Source organism: Convolutriloba macropyga, chromosome 14, assembly GCF_964194025.1.
Source record: "Convolutriloba macropyga chromosome 14, txConMacr16.3, whole genome shotgun sequence".
NCBI classification, from domain to species: Eukaryota; Metazoa; Xenacoelomorpha; order Acoela; family Convolutidae; genus Convolutriloba; species Convolutriloba macropyga.
Genome location: NC_134481.1, coordinates 31,752,101 through 31,772,600, shown reverse-complemented (window position 1 = coordinate 31,772,600; position 20,500 = coordinate 31,752,101). Strand labels below are relative to the sequence as shown.

General features: G+C 35.4%; 1 protein-coding gene across 2 annotated transcripts in view; it reads left to right on the top strand.

Moving 5' to 3' along the window:
* The window catches only part of LOC142353319 (uncharacterized), a 62,197-nt gene that overhangs the window by 2,020 nt on the left and 39,677 nt on the right, over positions 1–20,500 (top strand). The window contains exons 2-9 of one of the 2 annotated variants that reach the window (XM_075405552.1): positions 1,279–1,480; positions 1,798–1,842; positions 7,258–7,367; positions 12,553–12,645; positions 12,855–13,173; positions 13,665–14,580; positions 16,559–16,667; positions 16,831–17,281. In XM_075405552.1, the coding sequence (XP_075261667.1) occupies positions 1,279–1,480; positions 1,798–1,842; positions 7,258–7,367; positions 12,553–12,645; positions 12,855–13,173; positions 13,665–14,580; positions 16,559–16,667; positions 16,831–17,281 (2,245 nt within the window). The remainder of the gene's footprint in view (positions 1–1,278; positions 1,481–1,797; positions 1,843–7,257; positions 7,368–12,552; positions 12,646–12,854; positions 13,174–13,664; positions 14,581–16,558; positions 16,668–16,830; positions 17,282–20,500) is intronic. The other variant, XM_075405553.1, reaches the window with a different exon arrangement.

Here is a 20,500-nt window from a genome sequence, read left to right as displayed (position 1 = left end):
AATTGTGTTCATTAAAGCTAGCTTGTAACACTTCTGCGAGATTTTAAACTAATATTTTTCCTTATAGTCATGAGACATCAAAAATGGCAAAAATTAGTGCCAAAATTACAAAGATCGACACAGATGCCTCAACCAGTCCGCACCTAGTTATTTAGACAAAACGAAGAAAGTCTAATTGATCGTGATGAACCTTGAAAAAAAAGATCAATTGTCAAAAAGGAAAATTTTTAAAAATGTTTTGTTGGGGTTTGTATTTGTGTGATTTTCCTTGTATGTGGTGTTTGTGTGTTTGAATGTTTTGTTTGTGTCTGTATGTCTTCAAATTGTACTAAACTTATCTTTTTAGAAGATGCTACGGAGTTTTTGTTTTTGTCTGCCGGAAAAAGACGGCAAATTTTTTGGTTCAAACAGTACAAGTTTTTTCCCAATGCATATAAGTTGTTTTCTGATACTCAACGGTTTCTCTGACAGAAATTAATGCTTGTTTTTGTAACCTTGGGAGTTATGTTGGAACATGCTGGGCTACACACAGACTCGCACGATCCATCGTGTTTAAATTAACACTTTGACGTTTTTTGCACCTATTGGAGGTTTATAATAGCTGAACTGTTACACCAGCTTAACTTTATGCTGAAAAATTCGAGTAGGATAATTTCACTAAACATTTTCCAAGTTCTCCGTTATGTAAAAGCTCTACTAGGATGGATTTTTTCTGATTAAAAATTGTTCAGTATTTGACTCTAGGAAATGCCTGGCAGTATCGTATGGTCTTGTGAGAGCAAAATTTTTGTCACCTGCTTATCTTTCCTAAGTTGTCCCGGTGTGTTTTTTTAACAATAGAATAGGATAGTTAGTTAAAATAAATTGGCACTGAAAGTGAAGTTTAAAAACAGAAGTGACTGAAAAAGCGAAATCTCTAAGGTATTTGAAGACCAGCCAAATATAATGATCTGGTTGCTGACTCCATGTTATTGATAAAATCGTTAAGTTGATTTTAATTCTTTATTTAGTTCTTATCAAATTCAGTCATTACAAATCTAACTCATTCACAAATTCATTACTCCTGGTGAACACAAAATTAACCGCTAGCAAAAATTTGTTGTTCTGTGACTTAGATCAGGACTCAATCTGCAAATATAGTTTCCGAATAATAAAACAACAAAAAACCTCAACTTGTCATCTCCGTGAAAGATCTTAGAAGTGATCCAAAGTAGCTATTGTAGATAAAATTGTTCAGTATGGGAAAAGGAAAATTTAAAAAATCTATGGACTTTGTAGGCGAAGTACAGAAAGAGTGGCGCAGTGCAGTGGATGGCAGTGTGATCACATCTTCGGCAAAAGTGGGCATCGCAGTTGCACAGCAACGGGCCCCTCCAGTCAATCAGGATTCTGCCTCTGCCACCGGACTTCCACCTTCCTCCACATCTCCATCCTCCGCCTACTACACGGCTGCTGCTGCGGCCGCCGCTGCTCAAAATCAGTTAGTTCACTCTTTGACTTGTTCTTGTTACGCATACCTATCATGGTTTGCGCTTATATAATCGGTTCAGTGCGCTTTAGAATGATCGAAAAGGACGTAAGGAAACCAAAAATTTTTGTCCCTGAAAAAAAAACAGATCACAGTACACAAACGAAAAGGTTCATTCAAACTGTGGGGGGGGGGGGGGGGGGCAGTAAATGGTAATTCGCTATTGTTGTAGGTATTTAAAAACTGCAACTGATGATTTGCATTCTGATGCTTACGCACTTCCAAATTCTAATTATTTTGAGAATTTATATCTCATCTGTATTTTTTAGACAGCTGGCCTTGTATTCCCTTTACCTGTACAATAAGTGCCTGAGGTTAGATCCTCTCCTCTGAGGAGAAATTTCTTTCTGTTCGTTTGGTTGAAAACTGCCTGAGATTTGAGTTTTGGCTTTGCAATGAGATACTGATAGTGATAACGACGATCTGAAGTTCAGATCTGCCTTAGTTCAAACTGAACGTATGGTCATATATTTTTCCATGTCGCTGATTACAATAAAGATCTGTTAAAATATTTATGTTGGAACCCTAAGGCAACTGGAGCCCATAGCCGAGAATGCTCGATTCTGATGACAAGCCGAAAATACAGGCGATGAAAAAAATCCACAGATATCACCTAATTAATTACTGGGTTGAGTCGATGATGAACTCTTTGGTCTTAATATAATCAAATTTTTTAGTCTTAAAATTGGAAGGGCCGCTATTTTTTGCCCTAGCCAATGTGGATAGAATCTAAAGTCACTGTGATTTAATAGCAAGTACTGCTTCCATCGATTATGCTCTGTATGTAGCCACCAATTTATGATACACAATTATTTTGTTAGTGGTTTTACTCGATAAAATTTAAGGAGAGAAAGAGCGGAAACTTTTCTTTCTTTTTCTTAAACGAAAATCAAAGTGAGACTTGTTGAAGCATTTCAAGCCTATAGAGAAAGGAAGCTTATTAAAGAAAGAACTGCATGTTTTAAAAGTTTGTGAATTTGTTCAGCAAAGTTCGCGTGCTCGTGAAACAATTTTTTTAGCTTGTTGATTTTTCAGTTTGCAAGTTTTCTGATGGTATAAAACCTTGACCTCATAATTGAAAAAGTTGTGCAATTACAAATAAAGCTTCCTTTTATGTAGGTCTATGAAAAGTTGTAATGTTAGAACTTTCTTAAAATGAAAGTTTTAATTTAACAAACTTTTAGAGAAATCATGAACAGGGCTAAAAGAAAGCGCAAATAATGTGTTTCAAAAATTGGTAACATTTTTTTGGCAACGTAAACTTTAGAGATCACAATTGCCAGATGTTTCGGAAATTGCTTATTCTACAGTCAGCTGAAATCTGAGCCTCAGCTGACTTTTTTTGCATTGTTTTATAGAAAAGTTGTTGTCAAAAAACTTCATAAAGCAAAAATAAATTTAAGTGGTCGTTAACAGCCAATTTTAATTTAATGCCTAACTTTTTAGTGCCGACTAAACTAGTTACACGTATGTACTCAATGAGATAAAAAACGTTTATTGAATCATTTTTCGGGCAATCAGTGTTTTATTACGTTATCACCGGTAAAGTACATACGAAACTTTCTTTTTAGGCTGTAGGGAAAAATTGTTTTGTTGCAAAAAATTTTGGATCTCAATTTTTTAATTTGAGCTGTGTGTTAGCCTCAGCAGAAGCGCCGTTCTACTATAGAACGCTTTTTAAAAGGATTGGAAGGCTAATAAAAATGACATTTAACGATTTTCAACATGAACAGACAAGATTTGTAAAATAAATTTAAGTGTAAAAAAGTCCATAAAAATTCGATTTTCATTGAGAAATCCGATTTTATTTTAATGGATGAAAAACTATAGGAATTTTTTGTAGCTGATTTTCTTGTAAAGTGTTCTTTGTAGTCTCTAAGTCACAATGAGCAAAGCGATGAGAGGATCAATGTTTCAAAGTTCGCCAGAAAGGAGTAAGTTTTCTGATCCTAACATCTGAACGACCACAAAAAACGCTCTACTGTTCCTCAGGGACATCATACACATGCATTGATTAGTAGCTGCAGTTTTTAACTTCTATGAAGTATCAAAAATCAGAGCGAAAAATAGATATTTTTTAATAGTTATGAGAAATTCAAGTTGGACCTGTTTTTGTCAGATGAAAAAACCACAAATAACGTTTTTGGCATTGAAATATTTTTCAAAATAAATGTTAACTGCTCTGACACTAAGTTCAGTGCAATTATATTTGTCCTGCGGCCTTTTGCGACCGACTTTTCGTCCTCAAAAACGGGATTATTAGGTAACACCCGGTGGGCATTCAGTTCTCTTAGAGCTCACTCTTAAAGCAGCTCTCTTAAATCCTTACGCCTTACTAGTATCTAAGTGTGTGAATCATTGAAACTGCTCTGGAGACATAAATTCATCAGTGAAAGGCAGTTCTTAGAGTTTGAAACCACCTCGCTCCCCTTTCCAACCCTTCCCCACCTCCTCAGCCTCGTTCCAGACGTAACCCAGCACTCTCCCCCATCGCCCATGATCGCACCATGCCTCTTCAATCAAGGTAAAGCATCAGTAAACTGTAGAAACTGACGAAGACAACAGCTCGCTAATCCTTTGAAAGCTATTCCCCCGACGTTAGTCGGGGGTGTTTCAATCTGTTTGCTTTTGGAGGCTCGATGGTGACAGACAAAGACTAACAAACCCATTTTAAGGACAACAGTTACAGTATTAAAGCATTTCACTTTGATTTGAAACAACTGCTTAAAAGATTGGCTGATGTGCTAATGTATTAACAGAACTGATAAAGTTTCAGCATATTTTCTATTTTAACTATTTGACGGTCAGAAAGTACTATGAAACTGGATTCTGAAGGGAAATTTACACGTTTCTCGCAAATAAAATTGTTCGGTTGTTTTCCAACCATTTATGATTCAGTCAATTATATTTAATACGTCTTTGTAACTATTAGTTTTTACCGATTTTTGTCGTCACTAGAAAGTTTATCTAAGAAGTATTTTGAATCGACAATTCTCCTAAATGAAAGTAAACAAGACGGCTCGTGCGAGTCTGTGCATATCACAGAAAGTTCCAACATACCTCTCAAGGTTGCAAAAACATTTTTTAAAATTTGTCAGAAAAAAAAACGTTGTGGGTATCCGAAAGCAACTTAAATGCATTGGAGAAAGTTACTGCTTGAAACCAAAAACATGCCGTCTTTTTTCGGCGGAGGAAAACGAAAAACACCACTTTTTTTGAAAGATAAGTGTTAACACATCGACACCATACAAACCAACACACCACATTTTACACAAAAAACACTAACACCAAAAAACTAAAGTTTTCTTTTTTGGCATTAGGTCAATACTCAAGGTTCCCCAATGTTCATTTAGGTCTTATGTCTTTTTTTCTGAAGAATAACTACGCTTGGTCGTTTTGAGGAAACCGTATCGATAAATGTATTTTTGACAATTTGAAATGTAACTTTGTAATAGCAGCCGTCAGCCTGTCAGCGGCTATTATTCAGGCGCTCTCCTTGTTTTTTAGTTCGCTTTACCTTTTGATCACGTTTTTCGTTTTAAATAAGTCACAATTTTCAAGCTTGACTTCTGAATTAACTCACTGTTTCAACTGAGATTTTAAATTCTTTCACGCATTGACTTACGCAATGTAATTAATACCGTCAAATCAACAAAATCAAGAAACGATATAAGACTGATTAAGCCCGGTCATTAGGCCATACTGCATTAGGTTTTCCAAGTTCATCAGAGCACCAGCTGCCATTAGCATTAAGCTGAATAGTTTTCGGTTTAGAAGCAGAATTAAGTATATTTTAAGAATCTAACTGAAACTGCACGCCAAATTAGTAAACTCTTTGATACTGAAAAAAAAAACAGAAAATTGTTAGGTCAATTTCTATCTCCTCTTTTTTATTTTTCTGTTTCAATGCCAATATGCATCAAGCGCGTCAACAGTGGCTATTTTCCGGAAACTTGCCGGTTATGTTTGAAGTTTTTCGAAAAGTTTTGTCTTCTTAAACTTTCAGCAGCATGACGAGAAACGTCTTTAAAAAAATCTTGCGCATAGCAGCGGGATTTAAAAACTAGCGAACGGTTTTAGTTTTGGATTAAATATAAGCCGCAATTTGTATTAAATAATAAGTAATTTTTAACAATTTTCATATTTTTTGCCCTCTGCCTCTACTTTTATCTAACTTTCATTTCTATTACTTATTTTATACCACAAACCTTACACACAATACATACGCCCACACAACGAAATACACACGCGTACACAAATACAAATGCATGACAACAAAAAAAACATCTTAAAAATTTTCTATTGGTGGAGCAATCATAATGGTAGTGTTGAAATTGGCTCTAAAATTAAAAATGAATTTTTGAAGCTTATCGAAAAGTTTTGCCATTTTTGATGTTTCATGAGCATAATGAGACAATTGGTTTTTTAAAATCTCGGAAATATGTTATCGACAAATTCTGAGCCACATTTTGTATCAAATATTAATTTTTTAAAAAAATTTTTGGATTTTTGCTCTCTGACTCTAAGAACTAACTCTCTTACTTACTCTCTTTTTTGTGTCTCTCATACACAACTATTTTTTCAGACACGCACACACGTACGTACGCCCATACGTACGCGCGCACACAAACATAAGAAAAACAAAACTCTCGAACAAAAAAACGTTTTTAAGATTTTCTTTTTGGCATCTGTTCCAAAGCTTTGAGAATACTGAATTGGTTGGTTCTGATGAAATCAGAGGATTTTTTGTCAAAAACAAGTCTAGAATTTTAAAAAAATACTTTTTTGTGCTTTTAGTTTCACATTTTCAAAGTTGATTTTGATCTAAAGTGCATGAGGTCTTCGACTTTAAAATTTTTTCGATACAGAGAAAAAATTGTTGGTCCTTTATGTTATAACCAGCACAATACATTTAGACTTTTTAAAAAGTTTTTTTCAGGAAATTTTGAGAGAAAAACAAAATTATTTTGGAGTTTGCGGTCAAATAGTTTAAGTTGTTAATTTTTAGTCTCGAAACTGTATAGAGAATTACTGGTGACAAATCTCCATTTTACCTAATTAAGTTTATTACAATTTTTTCCGTTCGTTTTTATTTTAAATTTCAACGGCGATCTGCCTTCTCCCCAAAGCGAAGTGCTTTTCTTTTCAATGTTTCCTTCCAATTTTAGAAATTTTCCTTCAGACTTGAAATTTTTGATAATTTTTTCTGAAATCAAAACTAGATCCTGAGGGCTATAAAATGGTGTCTTTCTTTTTTCTCTATGCTGCGTAAACAAAAAGTAAAAATTTGACTGAGGAAAAAAGCCAGCCTCGCATTTGTATTCCCCCATGCTTGAAAAAATTGTGGAACAATAATTGAAAGTGTTTCTATAAGTATGTTAGATAATCTTACTTATATCATTTTCTCTAGTAGAAGAATTTGTTATAGAAAATAGTTTCTATTGGATTTTAAGCGCTCTGATTCAAAAACTATGAATTTTACAAAGTCAGCTCTGAAATTTTAGTCTCGATTTTTCTTTTGAAAATTTTACTGAGAAAGTCTTGTAACAATTTATGCAGTTTTGTGGTACTTTTAAATGGTTCTACCTTTGTATCTCTCCGTAAAAGAAATCAAGCAGTCAAAGTTACTCTAATAAAAAGTCGGCCTGTGATAAAGTTCCTATTACCTCCATTTCATAGGAGACTTGAATATACAAAGGGCGTACGTGTAACTATGTGAATTTGTGTAGATTGTCTCTGCAAAGTTCTCTGATGAATGCTACCAACTCTGCAGCAGCCGCCTCTGCATCCGGACAAGCCACTCTTGATTTGAACAGTCTTCAACAACAACTGCTTTACAGTATGTTTTCAGTGTCTTAAACCTCTAATATGATTGTGGAAATGTATTTGTGGAAGAGTATCGTGGACAAACACATAAACACGTTTTACATCTCACGATGTTTCATTTTGATTTTCATACAGTTGATTCAGATTTTCTTCGCTGTTTTTTTTGTGCACCTTTTGTGCTGATCTTTCAATTGTTGCGACACATCTATGACGTTTTTTTTAATAGCCGCACAGCGATAGCTGAGGCTATTATTGGCCTTCTCTTGGTTTTTTTACGACTCGAAGAGGAGTATTGGTTTTCTTAAGGTTTTTTTTTTTTACAGGAAGTAGATTTGTTCACGCGACATTTTGACCTAAAAGCGAAAGTGAGAAAATCTGTCTTGGTGAACAGATTTTCGCTAAGCGAGAGAAGTTTTTTGATCATGCGCTACGTTTAGTGAATGACTTTTTGACTTTGAAAAGTAGTTTTTGACCGAATTGCACATATAGATAACCGTTTTTTCGTCTAAGTGGCCCAATTTTTTTTGCTTGTAATTTGGTTTTTTGTAGAAATTATTTTTATTCGATGCTAAATTGAAATGCGATCTTCAGCAATTGATACCACAGTGTTTTGCGAAGCCTGAAAATGCGTTTCAAGTTCAAAATTGGCACATATTTCTTGATTTTTGGCTTTTTTTCTAATAATTTTTTCATTTTTGGATCTTTTAACCGTCTTTTTGCCAAAAATCAGTTAATATGGCAGATTTGTTTTGACTATTTATATACTCAACACCGCTTTCTACCTCGGTGTAATTTTGTTTTATAAAATTGTACATATGCTAATCCGATTTTGGTAGTCTTTTTCCGATTTTTGTCAGTTTTTTTGTTCGTATTTTGGTTTTAATTACTAGAAATGGTCTTTTTGTGCAACATGAGGGACTTTAATTTCGTTTCATTAAAAATTCAATCATTTTTTTGGCGTTAAGTTTTTGAAAAACAGATAAAACTGTTTCATGAATGCAGTTTTTTGACCATTTTTTTGCAAAATATTTCAATGTTTCGTATGTTTGAATTCTGCTTTTTCCTATTTTTTTGTTCTCTTCAGGAGGATAGATCATTTCTATCGGATGAGTAGTTAGCGTTTCTATGTGTCGAATGCTGAACAATGAAATGTATTCGTTTTTCTTGATTTTTTAATTTGGTTTTTAACTTTCAAAATCAAGAATCTATTTTTGTTACGGTGTTCCTCACATTGTGTCCAGATTCTTCACATTCTAGTTAGTCTCATTCTAGCTTTGTCCTGTCACTTATTTATGGCACTTCTGTTTCTTGTTGATTGGTTTTTTTCAGTTGTTAAAAAATTGAATGATTTTAGCTTTTTCTTAGATTTTCGTCATTTCTTTGGTTTGCAATTGATTTCATTCAATAAAAGGCAGTACTGAGAGTTTGCTAGCAAAGATTTTCCAAAATTTTCACTTAATACTATCTACTGCTTCTTTTTTTCCGGCCTTGGTGTTAATAAACAAATTTCTGCCTTTGAAAATTCTTCTGCTGCGTATTTCTTTTCTATTAGAAATTTAATTTTTGATTTAGTTTGAAATCATGTTGTCTGGCATATATAGAATAAGGGAGAAGTGTGTGCTGTTTTGTGTCTTAGTTGCAGTGATTAGAAATGTATTTATAGTGGTTTTCTGATTCTTAAATTTGAGTTTTCCTTTTTTTAATAGGTTTAACTTGTGTCTAAGATTTATCTGCCGTTTGCTTTCCCGATCTCATTGAGATAAGAATCATGAAATATTTGGGAACAATTGATAGCCCTGTCAGCTGTTTCAGCCCATTAGTATTTTGACCTTCTTATCTATTTCCGGTTTTTTTAACGTTACCAAACATTTTCAATAAAATAAGATTTTGCTGCATTTTGGTTCTCTTGGTGACAGTGGTTTAAGTTTCTACAATTTTTAGATCAGACAAGGGGAGGTAAAGAGTTAATGGTTCAATACAAAAGGTAATTAATGTCTTTCGCCGCAATTACAGTTTTATTTGTGAGGTTTTGACGCATCGAGTCGCTTCCGGAATTCTTCCGGCTATGTTTTTTATTTCGTCGTCATGATTTTTGTTACGACCATATGACGTCACAGCCATTTTTTGTTCATTCGTTCATGCAATTTCAACTGAATTGCATGTGTGACGTCATTTTTCGCTCTTAGTGGAGCGAGTTTTTTTGTTCATGCGCGTGATTAAATTTTTGGTCACACTTGACTTACCTCACTCTCAAAAATGACTTCCTCACTTTGAAATTGACTTTTATTTACTTTAATTCAAAGAGATAAGGTCAAATGGGTGCGTATCACTCTAAATGAAGGTTATTTGAGATCAGCTAATAGAGGCAGCAATAACTTATACAGATTTTAAATCAAAATATAACAGATCAGCCTTCAATGAAAAGACGAATTTTTTTGGTCTGTCTTTTTTACCGTTTTTTTTTAGACTGCCGATCTACGAATCTATTGCGGCTATTTTCTGGCAATCTGCCAGCTATGTTATTGTTTTGATTAGATAACTCGTGATTTCTGATCTCATTTTTGAATGAAATTTTCCTCTTGTTTTGTCATCGATGCAAAATCGCTGGGAAATTAGGCTTTAAAGTGTGGTTTAAAAATACATATTTTTCAGAGAAATGTTCGTTCAATTCTGTGCTCTGTTTGATGTGAAAGCTTATGAACCGCACCTCTTTTCTGACAGTTTGAAGCTGGAATAGTCTGTCATATTGCTCGTATATAGGAGGGCCGGTGCAATTCATTAGAGATTTACATGCTTTTCAGTCTAATTGTTGTGAGATTCGCCGTCACAATTATCACATTACGTACGAAATAACTTTTTGGATAAAATTAATATTGTAATCCACATTTCCGCGTAAACAAGTACATTCAGCCTAAAAATTGCTTCTGCGAAATCTATAAATTACTAAAGATCTCTTTTGAAATAAAACTTTCTTGCGAGCCGGAGACGTCAATAGGAGCGTCCTTAACTTTGTGAGGTTTAGTGGTCTAAGATCTCTCGGTCACTCACTGGTTATCATTGCTGAATCATAATTCAGTACTTGGTCGAAAAGGAGCGGCGTAGGCTTAATCTAGCAGTCTTTCTTAAGCTGTTTCAAAATAGGTTCCAGATATTTATTTATAGCCGCGATAGCGATTGCTGAGCGGAGTTGTTATTGCATTTCTCGTTTTTTTTTTACAAATCAAAGATATTGAATTGCGTTGGGCGCTGTTTTTAAGATCTGTTCACATACTTTATGATCCTTCAATTCAAATTGGAGTAGTGATTCAAATTTCACGCCCCAAAGTGAGTTGTTTTGTAGCATTTTTCGAGTTTTTAGGTTTTTTTGTAAATGATTTTTCGAGTTATTTTTGTCATTTCTAGGTCTAGTTTGTTTGTTGTGCCGTCAAAATTTGAATTGTAGTTGCGGGCTTGTTCTGTTATTTTTTAAATTTGTTAAACAAGGGTTTTGAGTTTCGAAAAACGAATTCAAAAATAGATAGGGGGATAAACCCAGTTTTTAGATGCCTGGTATTTGAACTTTGTTCTAATAATTCTTAGTTACCTGTTCTAATGCTTATTTCTAATGATACCGTGTGTAATCCTGTTGTCCCATTATTTAGAAACAGCGAGATGTCTAACTACAAAGCCTTTCAGAAAGTGCATTTTTGTATAACAGTCATATTTCCATTTTCTCCTGTTTTTCTCTCCATTATGAGAATCAGTGGCTGCCAATTTCCGTCAACAAATTTTGCGGCAATACAATTCAAAAAATCTTTTTGATTAATGGCCGCACAGCAATAGCTGGGGCTATTATTGGCCTTCTCTTGGTTTTGTATTTCATCGCGATTTTTGTTACGACCATATGACGTCACAACCACTTCAAATCTGCTTTTTTGTTCATTCGTTCATGCAATTTCAACTGATGTGCGTGTGTGGGTTCGCTCTTAGTGGACTGAATTTTTGTTGTTTTTTTGCGTCATTAAAATTTTGGTCACACTTGACTTACCTCACTCACAAAAATGACTTCCTCACTTTGAAATTGACTTTTATTTACTTCAATTCAAAGAGATAAGGTCAAATGGGTGTGTGTCACTCTAAATGAAGTTTATTTGAGATCAGCTAATAGAGGCAGCAATAACTTATACAGATTTTTAATCAAATGATAACAGATCAGCCTTGAATGAAAAGACGGATTTTTTTGGTCTGTCTTTTTTAATGTTTTTTTTGAGACTGCATATCTACGAAGCTATTTCGGCTATTTTCTGGCAATATGCCAGCTATGTTTTGAATTATCTGTAAAAAGCATTTGAAACGTTTACTTTGGCGCTCCGGCTTTAAGAATTTAACTTTATTGTGAGCACAATTTTTCATGCACTTGAATATTTTTGTTCAAGCATGCTTTTTTTCGAACATTACCTCCCATTTCAACTTTCTGAACTACTTATTTGAACCACTACCATTTGAACTACTTATCTCTATTAAAAGTTATCCACAGGATTTTTGGTGATTAATAGCCGCCTCAGTTTCTCAGCCGGCTATTATAACGCTCTTTTTTTAATTCGTCGAACCTTAGTTCACAGCTTGTTCAACATTATGCGTTAAATCTTTTTGACTTCTCTAGGCTAGTTTCAGTCTTCGCTCATTCTGCTCAAAGTGTTTGTAGACAGCCGTTGCTCAGCAAAGCAATTTAAAATGAACGAGTCAGTTTCAAAAAATGAAATCAGAAAAGGAAACGCGATAAACCCTTAAAGCCGAGTTTTAGATGCCCGTTACTCGAACTTTGTTCTTATACATCTTAGTTATCATCTCTAAATGCTTATTGATCTTGATACTAGCTCCTGTATTGTCTCACTATGAAACAGGAGTACATTCGACTACAAAATGACATCAAAATAGTTCGCACTTTGAAATTGTTCTCCTACAAAAATCATTTTTTGTCATCGTTTTTTTTTTCTGTTCTTTCAATCCCAATCCTGGTTATAGGAATCAACAACGGCTATTTTTCGGCAATCTGCCGGGTATTTTTTTTTAGTTTAGCTAACTAAATGAAAAACAATGGCTTCAAGAGTTATTATAGCTTGTATTTGATTGTATAACGTGCAGCTGGAAAAACGCCTTGAGTATTTGCGACAAGTGTCGTGATAAATCCCAGATATGAAATTCATTTATATGTTTAGACCAGACGATGGCAAATCTGCCCTTGAGTCTGCCTACAGCTGCAGCCTCTCTCCAACCCACGATTCCCTTTCCTGTTACATACTGGCCAGCAAGTAAGTTCGTTCTTCTCTGATCGTAGTTTCAGTGACGAACAATAATAAGTTGATGAAGAATCATAATAATAACACTAAGTACTGTTCAATTTCTCGATTATTGCTGCTATGAAAATGTGACCTGGGGGAAAAATTCTGTCTATATTATTTTACGAATTGTCTGTGCTTTTAAATAAATAAGGTCCTTTGATAATGATGACTTCGTTTAGTGGCACTTCCCTCTCCAGCTGCTGCAGCTGTGAGCTACCAGGCACTCAACAACCTCCTCCGATCTTCCTCCACCCTCAACAACCTGAACAATGCTGCCGCAGTTGCAGCTGCTGCCTCGGCAGCCGCTGCCTACCACCCCAGCCTACTCTCCAATTCCAATCAACAGCAGCAAGCTGCAGGAGGCGCCGCGGCAGCACTAAGTGCGCTCGGAGCTGCCGCTAGTCTGCCTATTACGTCATCAGCTGCAGCTGCCAACTTTGACCCTTTTCTTGCGGTTGCTACTTCTCAACTCAATTCTGTTAACAGTTCGACAGAATGGTAAGTTTGGTGTAAATGGGGTACAAGGATTAACGACCGTAATAAATATAAAGATAAACGTGACAACTAAGAAGTTTAGGTTTTGATGCGCTCTTATTGTGTATTTAAAATTTGATACATGGGAACAAGACAGTTGATATAAATGGTTTCTGTACATTTGCTTCTGGTCAAAAGTTCCGATTAATCCTCTGTTGTGCTAAGTTGTTCAGTCTTTGTCCGGTATGATAATTTGTATAGCATGAAGTTGACATCAAGTTTTGATTTCCTGTCTTAAATTTTTTTTATATAGTTTTGAATGTAAACTTGAAAATATAGTTCTAAGAGCTAATGAGAATTCTTTCCCGCGGAATGATGAGTTAGTTGCATTTAGTAAAAACTGCATTATCTAGCAGTCTATATATTCTACAGTCGAAAGTGTTAATACCCTGCTGTTCTATAAAAGTCAATGTTTTCGATTCTGGTCCACTACTTTACTTGAATATTGTTCTCAGGTCTGAGCGAAGTCGTGTGAGTCCCTCTCCTTCTACATTATCTCTTTCGGCTAACGCCAGCTGTTCCGAGACCACAGGTACTGCTGCAGGTCAGCATGCCGATAGTCAACAGGTATCCGCATTATTCTCCAGCGCACCTGAGTTGGGAAAAGTTTTCGCTTACAATAGGAAAACAGCAGTTGATTCTCGAGATGATTCCATACGAGGTGTTAGTGACACAACTTTACCTCTATCAGTTGTCACTACGACCTCGTCAACAGGGTCCTCCTTTGGCAAAACTTTGGGGTACGTGAGAAGACACGATTCGTATGCCGAGAACAGTTCATCACGTGAACAAATGAAGTCGGATGCCCCGAAGATCAACCTGCCTACAAAGTCAGTTACTATTCCTGCAGAATCCTTAAAAGAGTTGAGCAATCGACCTCCTTCAAGTAACTCAGTTTCGTCTGAAAATACACCAAAAGCATCGCCTCGGTCCAGTACACCTCCCACAACACATTTAAGTTCCGGACATTCAAGCGATGTTTTATTACCAGCCAAATGGCGTTGTAAGACTTCCTTCCCCAAAACTGATACCCCTGGAAGTGATATACATGAACCAACGATAAGGAAACAGCCTACACCTGATCAAGGTCTTGACACGACATCAGAGTTGGAGTTCAAGTATTCCTTCCATCAAAAAGATGAAACTCGGTCTGCAACACCAAGAAGTATTGAAGAGTCGGAACCACCACGAATTGTCATTGAACCGATTGTGAAGCAGCAAAGTGAGATAAAAGTGAAAAGTGAGAAAGTGTCAGCACTCGGATCTGGTGTTAATGGGTCGCTCGCTACGCAAAGTACAGTCACCACTAGACCTCCGGGGCCAAATCCCAGAGGCCGTCCTCGAGAGACAAGAGAACCATCAACAACATCGGTAAGTCAAGTAATTAGGTGTTCCCGTATTTAATGATTCCTATCTTTGTGTGGTTTTTCTGCGAGTTCTTGCTGTTCATCAATCCAATACCCAGATATATTCGATTTTCAATTATTGATTGTTGAGTCAATTTTTCTACCAATTGCATAGTTTTTTTTAGTTTTTAATTGCTCTCAAACGAAGTTTGTAGCAATTATATTAGTCCTGTCGTTCTTTTTTATGCAATTTTTCGCAGGTTGAAGACACCCCCTCTGTTGACCCCCCCCCCCCCAACTATTGCCCCACCCCCGCCCTCGAGCTTTTGCCCCCCCCACCGCACTGTTGCCCAACCCCCATCCCCATCAACCCCCCGGTGCACCCCCCCCCCCCCCCCCCGCCTTGGCTACTGACGAACAACCGATCGCTAAAAACACGCAATTTTATACTAATTTTCACAAGCTTTTTGAAAAGTTTTGTCATTTTTTGTTCTTTCTGCCCTATGTGTCAAGGAACCTCCTCTAGGATTTTAGGTTTTTACAATGGGTTACTGAATAGTTTCTAGTGGTAGTGGAATGGTTTCAACATTTTAACATCACCAATTTTTGCTTTTTTTTGACAGAATGCAAATTTTTTCAATTTTTTAGACAATTATTTTTCCTTATTCATGTATTTCCAGACGCAGGAGTCAGAAAATTTCCTTAAGGGTTTGAAAATAAGCTACTGAAACAATTTTATTTGCAATGGAACAGCTTTCGATTTTTTAATATGACAAATTTTAGCAATTTTTTTATAAAACTTGCTCTTTTTTAGGTTTTTAAAATTTTTGTCGTTTTTTAGGTTTCTCCAGCCTCAAGAGCCGGGGAACCTCCTCTATGGTTTGACAATAGGTTTCTGTATAGTTTCTCAATGTAATGAAAGGATTTGAACTCCACGAATTTTAGGATTTTTTTTACAAAGTTGCATTTTTTTCAATTTTGACATTCATTGTCATTATTAAGGTTTTTCAGCCTAACAGAAAATCTCCGTTAGGGTTTGATAATAACTTACTGGAAAAAGTTTTATGGCCTTTACTATTACAAATTTAGCAGTTTTAATTTTTTTTGTCATTATAGCAATTTTTTTTGCATTTTAGGTTTCTCCAGCCTCAAGAGCCTCATAACTTCCTCTAGGGTTTGATTGTAGGTTACTGCATAGCTTCTCAATTTTTTCAAGTTTTTTGAATCTTTTTGATTTTTTATCATTTTTTCGCGGCACTAGGGTCCTAGGGACCTCCTCTAAGGTTTGATGATAAACTGTTGCACAGTATCTAGAGTTAATTGAATGGTTATCAAATTTTTAATGACTCAAGCTTTAGCAATTTTTTGATAAATTTGATTTAATTTTTTTTTTCAAATTTTCGGAAAATTATTATCTTGTTCCCAGTTTATGGATCTTTATGAGCCAGTGAATCTATTTAAAGCTTGAGATAGGGATACTGGATAGTCTCTTGATACAATGGCTTCGAGAGCTTCAATTTTAATATCTTGAATATTAGCAAGATTTTAAAGTTTGCGATTGTTTTCAAAGTTTTTGAACATTTTTGTCCCTTTCCAAGTTTAACGATCTGTACTGGCCAACAAAGCTTTTTAAGTCTTGCAGATGGGTTACTTGTTGTTATAACTCAAGAGACAAAAAATAGTTTGGAGCTTTTTCACTGCGAAATCTGGAAGCTTTTCTTTTAAATTTTGCAATATTTTGCAAATTTTTAAATTATCAGTTTTTTTATTTATTTACTAAGAGAGCTAGAAAATTAAAAGTCGGAGAGTCGAATCAAGCTAAAGCTAGCCTCAATAAACCGTGGCTTGCTACTGACGAAGTCAACCGCTTGCCGGTCGTTTGAGAGCAGTTCGCCCGACGTTCGTCGGTTATGTTTAAGGCTTTAGTTGACTGTGTGCTAAAAACGGATATAAATTTGTGATGATTTTTGCTGGACAAAGTTTTGAGTTTTGCGTTTTTTCAGAACTACTTGAAGTGCATATCGGACGTGATTGATCAGTGTCAGAAATACTCCATGTCAGAAGAGAGGAGATCTGAATTGTGGGAGTTTTGCAGAAGAGTTCCGGATCATGGCAAGTACCCTAACATTTATGTATAAAAGATGGTCGCCAAGAGTGTCTTTCAATGAGAGTTTATCACCTGAGAGATCTGATTGTCCGAAATTGAACTTTTTAAAAAAAAATTAGAGCAGGGCTCCTCTGCGTTCGAAAATAATCACTATTACAACTGTTTCAGATTTTCCCGATCCAGCAAGATCCTCAGTATCACCTGGCTCCTCTAAATCATCCAAATCACCGGTTACTGAAAATTCCTTTGGCAAACTAAATAGCAGTTCCTCTCTTTACTCCCATGCTGTTAGCAACCGCGCTTCCAATTTCGCCTTTGATCCCTCCGAGTTCGGCTCTGCTTCTTCTCTGCATCACGTGACAAATAACCCAAGTGGATCTATATCATCCTCCATCAGAAACAGTGACATAAGTAGTTCCAACCTGTATGGCAGGTCTCCGAGCGGAGCTGCTTGTGGTTCCACGGGGTTGCTAAGAAGTGACGATGATGATGAAGATGACGATGATTATGATGACGAGAGTGGCGTGTCCTCAGATTCAACCATTTGTCCAGAAAGTCCTCCGCTTGTTATTTCATACACAAAAGAGACACTGAACGAGTTCTGCACACGACAATATCAGTAAATTCTCTTATGTTACGTCTAGAACTACGTTTAGAGCACTACTTGCGGTAAATTTTGAAAGGGGTAGAGAGATAAAGAGGCCTCATTAATTGCAATCAAAAGTTCGTAGCAATTATTTGGGACCGGTTTGACGTTTTATAGCTGTTAGCTGAGCAAAGCTATATTGGGGTGTTTCTGGTTCTTTACAATTCAAAGAATTTGAATTGGATTGGGGTGCAATTGTTAGAAGTGTGTCGTTTTTATGCAAAAATTTTTGCTTGACCATTTTCTTCTGGAACATTCTTTCGGATTCACATCTTGATTGACTTTTTCTTGCTTGACTTTTTGATTTTGGCTTCACCTTGTTCTTATTATAGCTGCGAAGCTGTAAGCTGAGCGTAGCTATATTGCGGTGCTCTTGGTTTTTTTACAATTCAAAGCATTTGAATTGCATTGGGGCGCTGTCTTTTTTACGACTCGAAGAGGAGTATTGGAGAAGTCCTTTTTTTTACAATTCAAAGAATTTGAATTGTATTGGGGCGCTGTCTTTTTTTTAAAGATCTGTTCACACATTTTCATGATTTTTGAAGTCAAATTGGAGTAGTGATTTTGGTCACGCCGAAACAGGAAGTGGAGCAAAAAAGCGAGTGGTTTTGCGTTTTGAAATTTTTTCGCTCCAAATTTAAAGTAGAGTGAGAAAACGATGTTTGAACAAAAATTCGCTTTCTCGCTAGTGGTTTTTTGTTCACATGCCGCAATTTCACTTTGATTTTTACTGTTTTTTCGTTTTTTTTGGATCGGATTTTTTTCAAAATGGTTTTTCATAGTCCGTTTTAGGTCTAGTTTTGTTAGTCAATGAAAATTCTTTGAATTGTACGTCAGGACTTGTCCTATGTTTAATAAATTTTTTGGAGTGATTTTTGAAGCGGGAAATGAAAAGCGTGAAAAAATTTGGAGTGATTTTGGTGCTGAACAAAAGTGAAGAGCGGAGTGAAAAGAGAGTGGTTTTTGTTCGTACCGCTGTTTTTGAGAGAGCGAGAAATTGATTTGTGAAAAAATTTTCTCTAAGCGAGCGAAATTTTTTTTGTTCAAGTGCGGCATTTTGAAGCAGTTTTTTCTTTTATTTTGGTTAAGAGGTTTGGTTATGATTTTGTTTTAATTTTATGCTTGTTTCGGTAGTGGTTTTAAGGTTTCTGGAAATTCATATGAGTTTTATGATAATTCGGAGGTTTTTAACGTTTTTTGCTGATTTTCTGGCTAATTTTGCGTTTTTTGACTTTTTTGTTTTACTGGCTAATATGGGTATTGAAGAAACCCCTTCTACTTGAGGAAATTTATGATAACAATTGGTTACAGTTTTGTGGGTAAGAATCATTTTTTGTTGAGAAATATGACAAAAAAATGGCGAAAATTGGAACTATTTTTCTTAATTTTTTTTGCAGTTTTTCGTTTTCTGTTTTTAGCTTTATTTCTTTGCCTATTATGACTTGCCTATTGTCTTGCGAGCATCTGCATACCCTATTGGCTGAAGAGAATTTTTCTTTGGATTTGTATGTTTTTTGAAATTTTAAAATTTTAAAAAATTTTGTAACTTTTTCCAGTTTTTCAGTGAAAGTTGTTTTTTAAGAGCTTTTTTTTCATAATTCAGCCTAAAGTATTTTTTCAAAATTCACATAAGTGTTTTTTTAAGTACTAGTTGTTTTGATGAAGTGATTTTGGCAGAGATAGTTTTTTCGGGGATCTCAATTTAAAACAAAATTTGATCAGATTTTTTATCATATTTTAACAGATTTGATTTTCTTGTTTTTAATTTGTTTGTTTCATGACTTTGTTTCAAGATAGTCATAAATTAGTGAAGGCACATTTTGTTTGATGAGTAGTGTTGGATGGCGTTAAAATGGATTTTCACTTCGAGTCATCTCCGGAATTCTTCCGGCTATGTTTTTTTTTAAGATCTGTTCACACATTTTCATGATTTTTGAAGTCAAATTGGAGTAGTGATTTTGGTCACGCCGAAACAGGAAGTGGAGCAAAAAAGCGAGTGGTTTTGCGTTGTGAAATTTTTTCGCTCCAAATTTAAAGTAGAGTGAGAAAACGATGTTTGAACAAAAATTCGCTTTCTCGCTAGTGGTTTTTTGTTCACATGCGGCAATTTCACTTTGATTTTTACTGTTTTTTAGATTTTTGGATCAGTTTTTTTCTAAATGGTTTTTCCAATAGTCCATTCATAGTCCATTCTAGGTCTAATTTTCTGTTTAGTCAATGAAAATTCTTTGAATTGTACGTCAGGACTTGTCCTATTTTTTTTTGTTTCGTCGTCTGACGCTCTTTTTTCGTTTTACATTTGTTCACACAGCAAAGCTGAAAAAGTCAAATTTTCTGAATGACTTCTTCCTCTCACTAACAACATTTGCGCGCGTGACGTCATTTCTCACTCGCTTTAGCAAAAGTTTTTAGGTTATTTGCGTGATTAGATTTTGATCATACGTGACTTACCACACTCAATAAAATGACTTTTGCGCTTTAAAACTTAAGTTTAGTTTGAATTCTTTTAAGGTCAAAGGATTTCATATGTGCAGTAAAGGTCCCTAATAGAAGGCTTCTTTAGAATGCATTTGAACAAGCTTTATTAATTTATCGCTGAATGTTTTTTAGCTTAGTTTTTCGAGCGGCGTCGGTTTTTTTTCAATTTAGATCTGTATCTGTTTCTATCTCTATTATATGGCAGGCAGTTCTATTCTTTCGCAGCTATTCCGGCAATCTGCCGGCTATGTTTGAGAAATTATGTCAGCGTTACTAAAACAAAACCTGATACCCGAGTGGAAAGTCAAGGACGCCGTAGCTCGCGGTATCAAATTCCTCCCTTCTGCGCCCTTAAAGATTTTTTTCTACTCCCACTCCGATCTAAGTTGCCCTGCCTGTTGTTCGATAGTAATTTGTCCGACGTTAATCGGTTTATATTTTAAGATCTTCACAAATTTTCATGATCTTTAAAGTCAAGTTGAAGTAAAACCGAGCTTTTTTCATGGTGTGAAGGGCAGTTATTAATCTTAACAGTATTACATTACCCCTACTCACTCGTCGGTTTTATAGAGTATTTTGTCTGATGTTAGTTGGTTTTGTTAATAGCCACTGTCAGCCTCTCAAAGAATTTGAATTATATTGGGGCGCTGTCTTTTTTTTTAAGATCTGTTCACAAATTTTCATGATTTTTGAAGTCAAATTGGAGTAGTGATT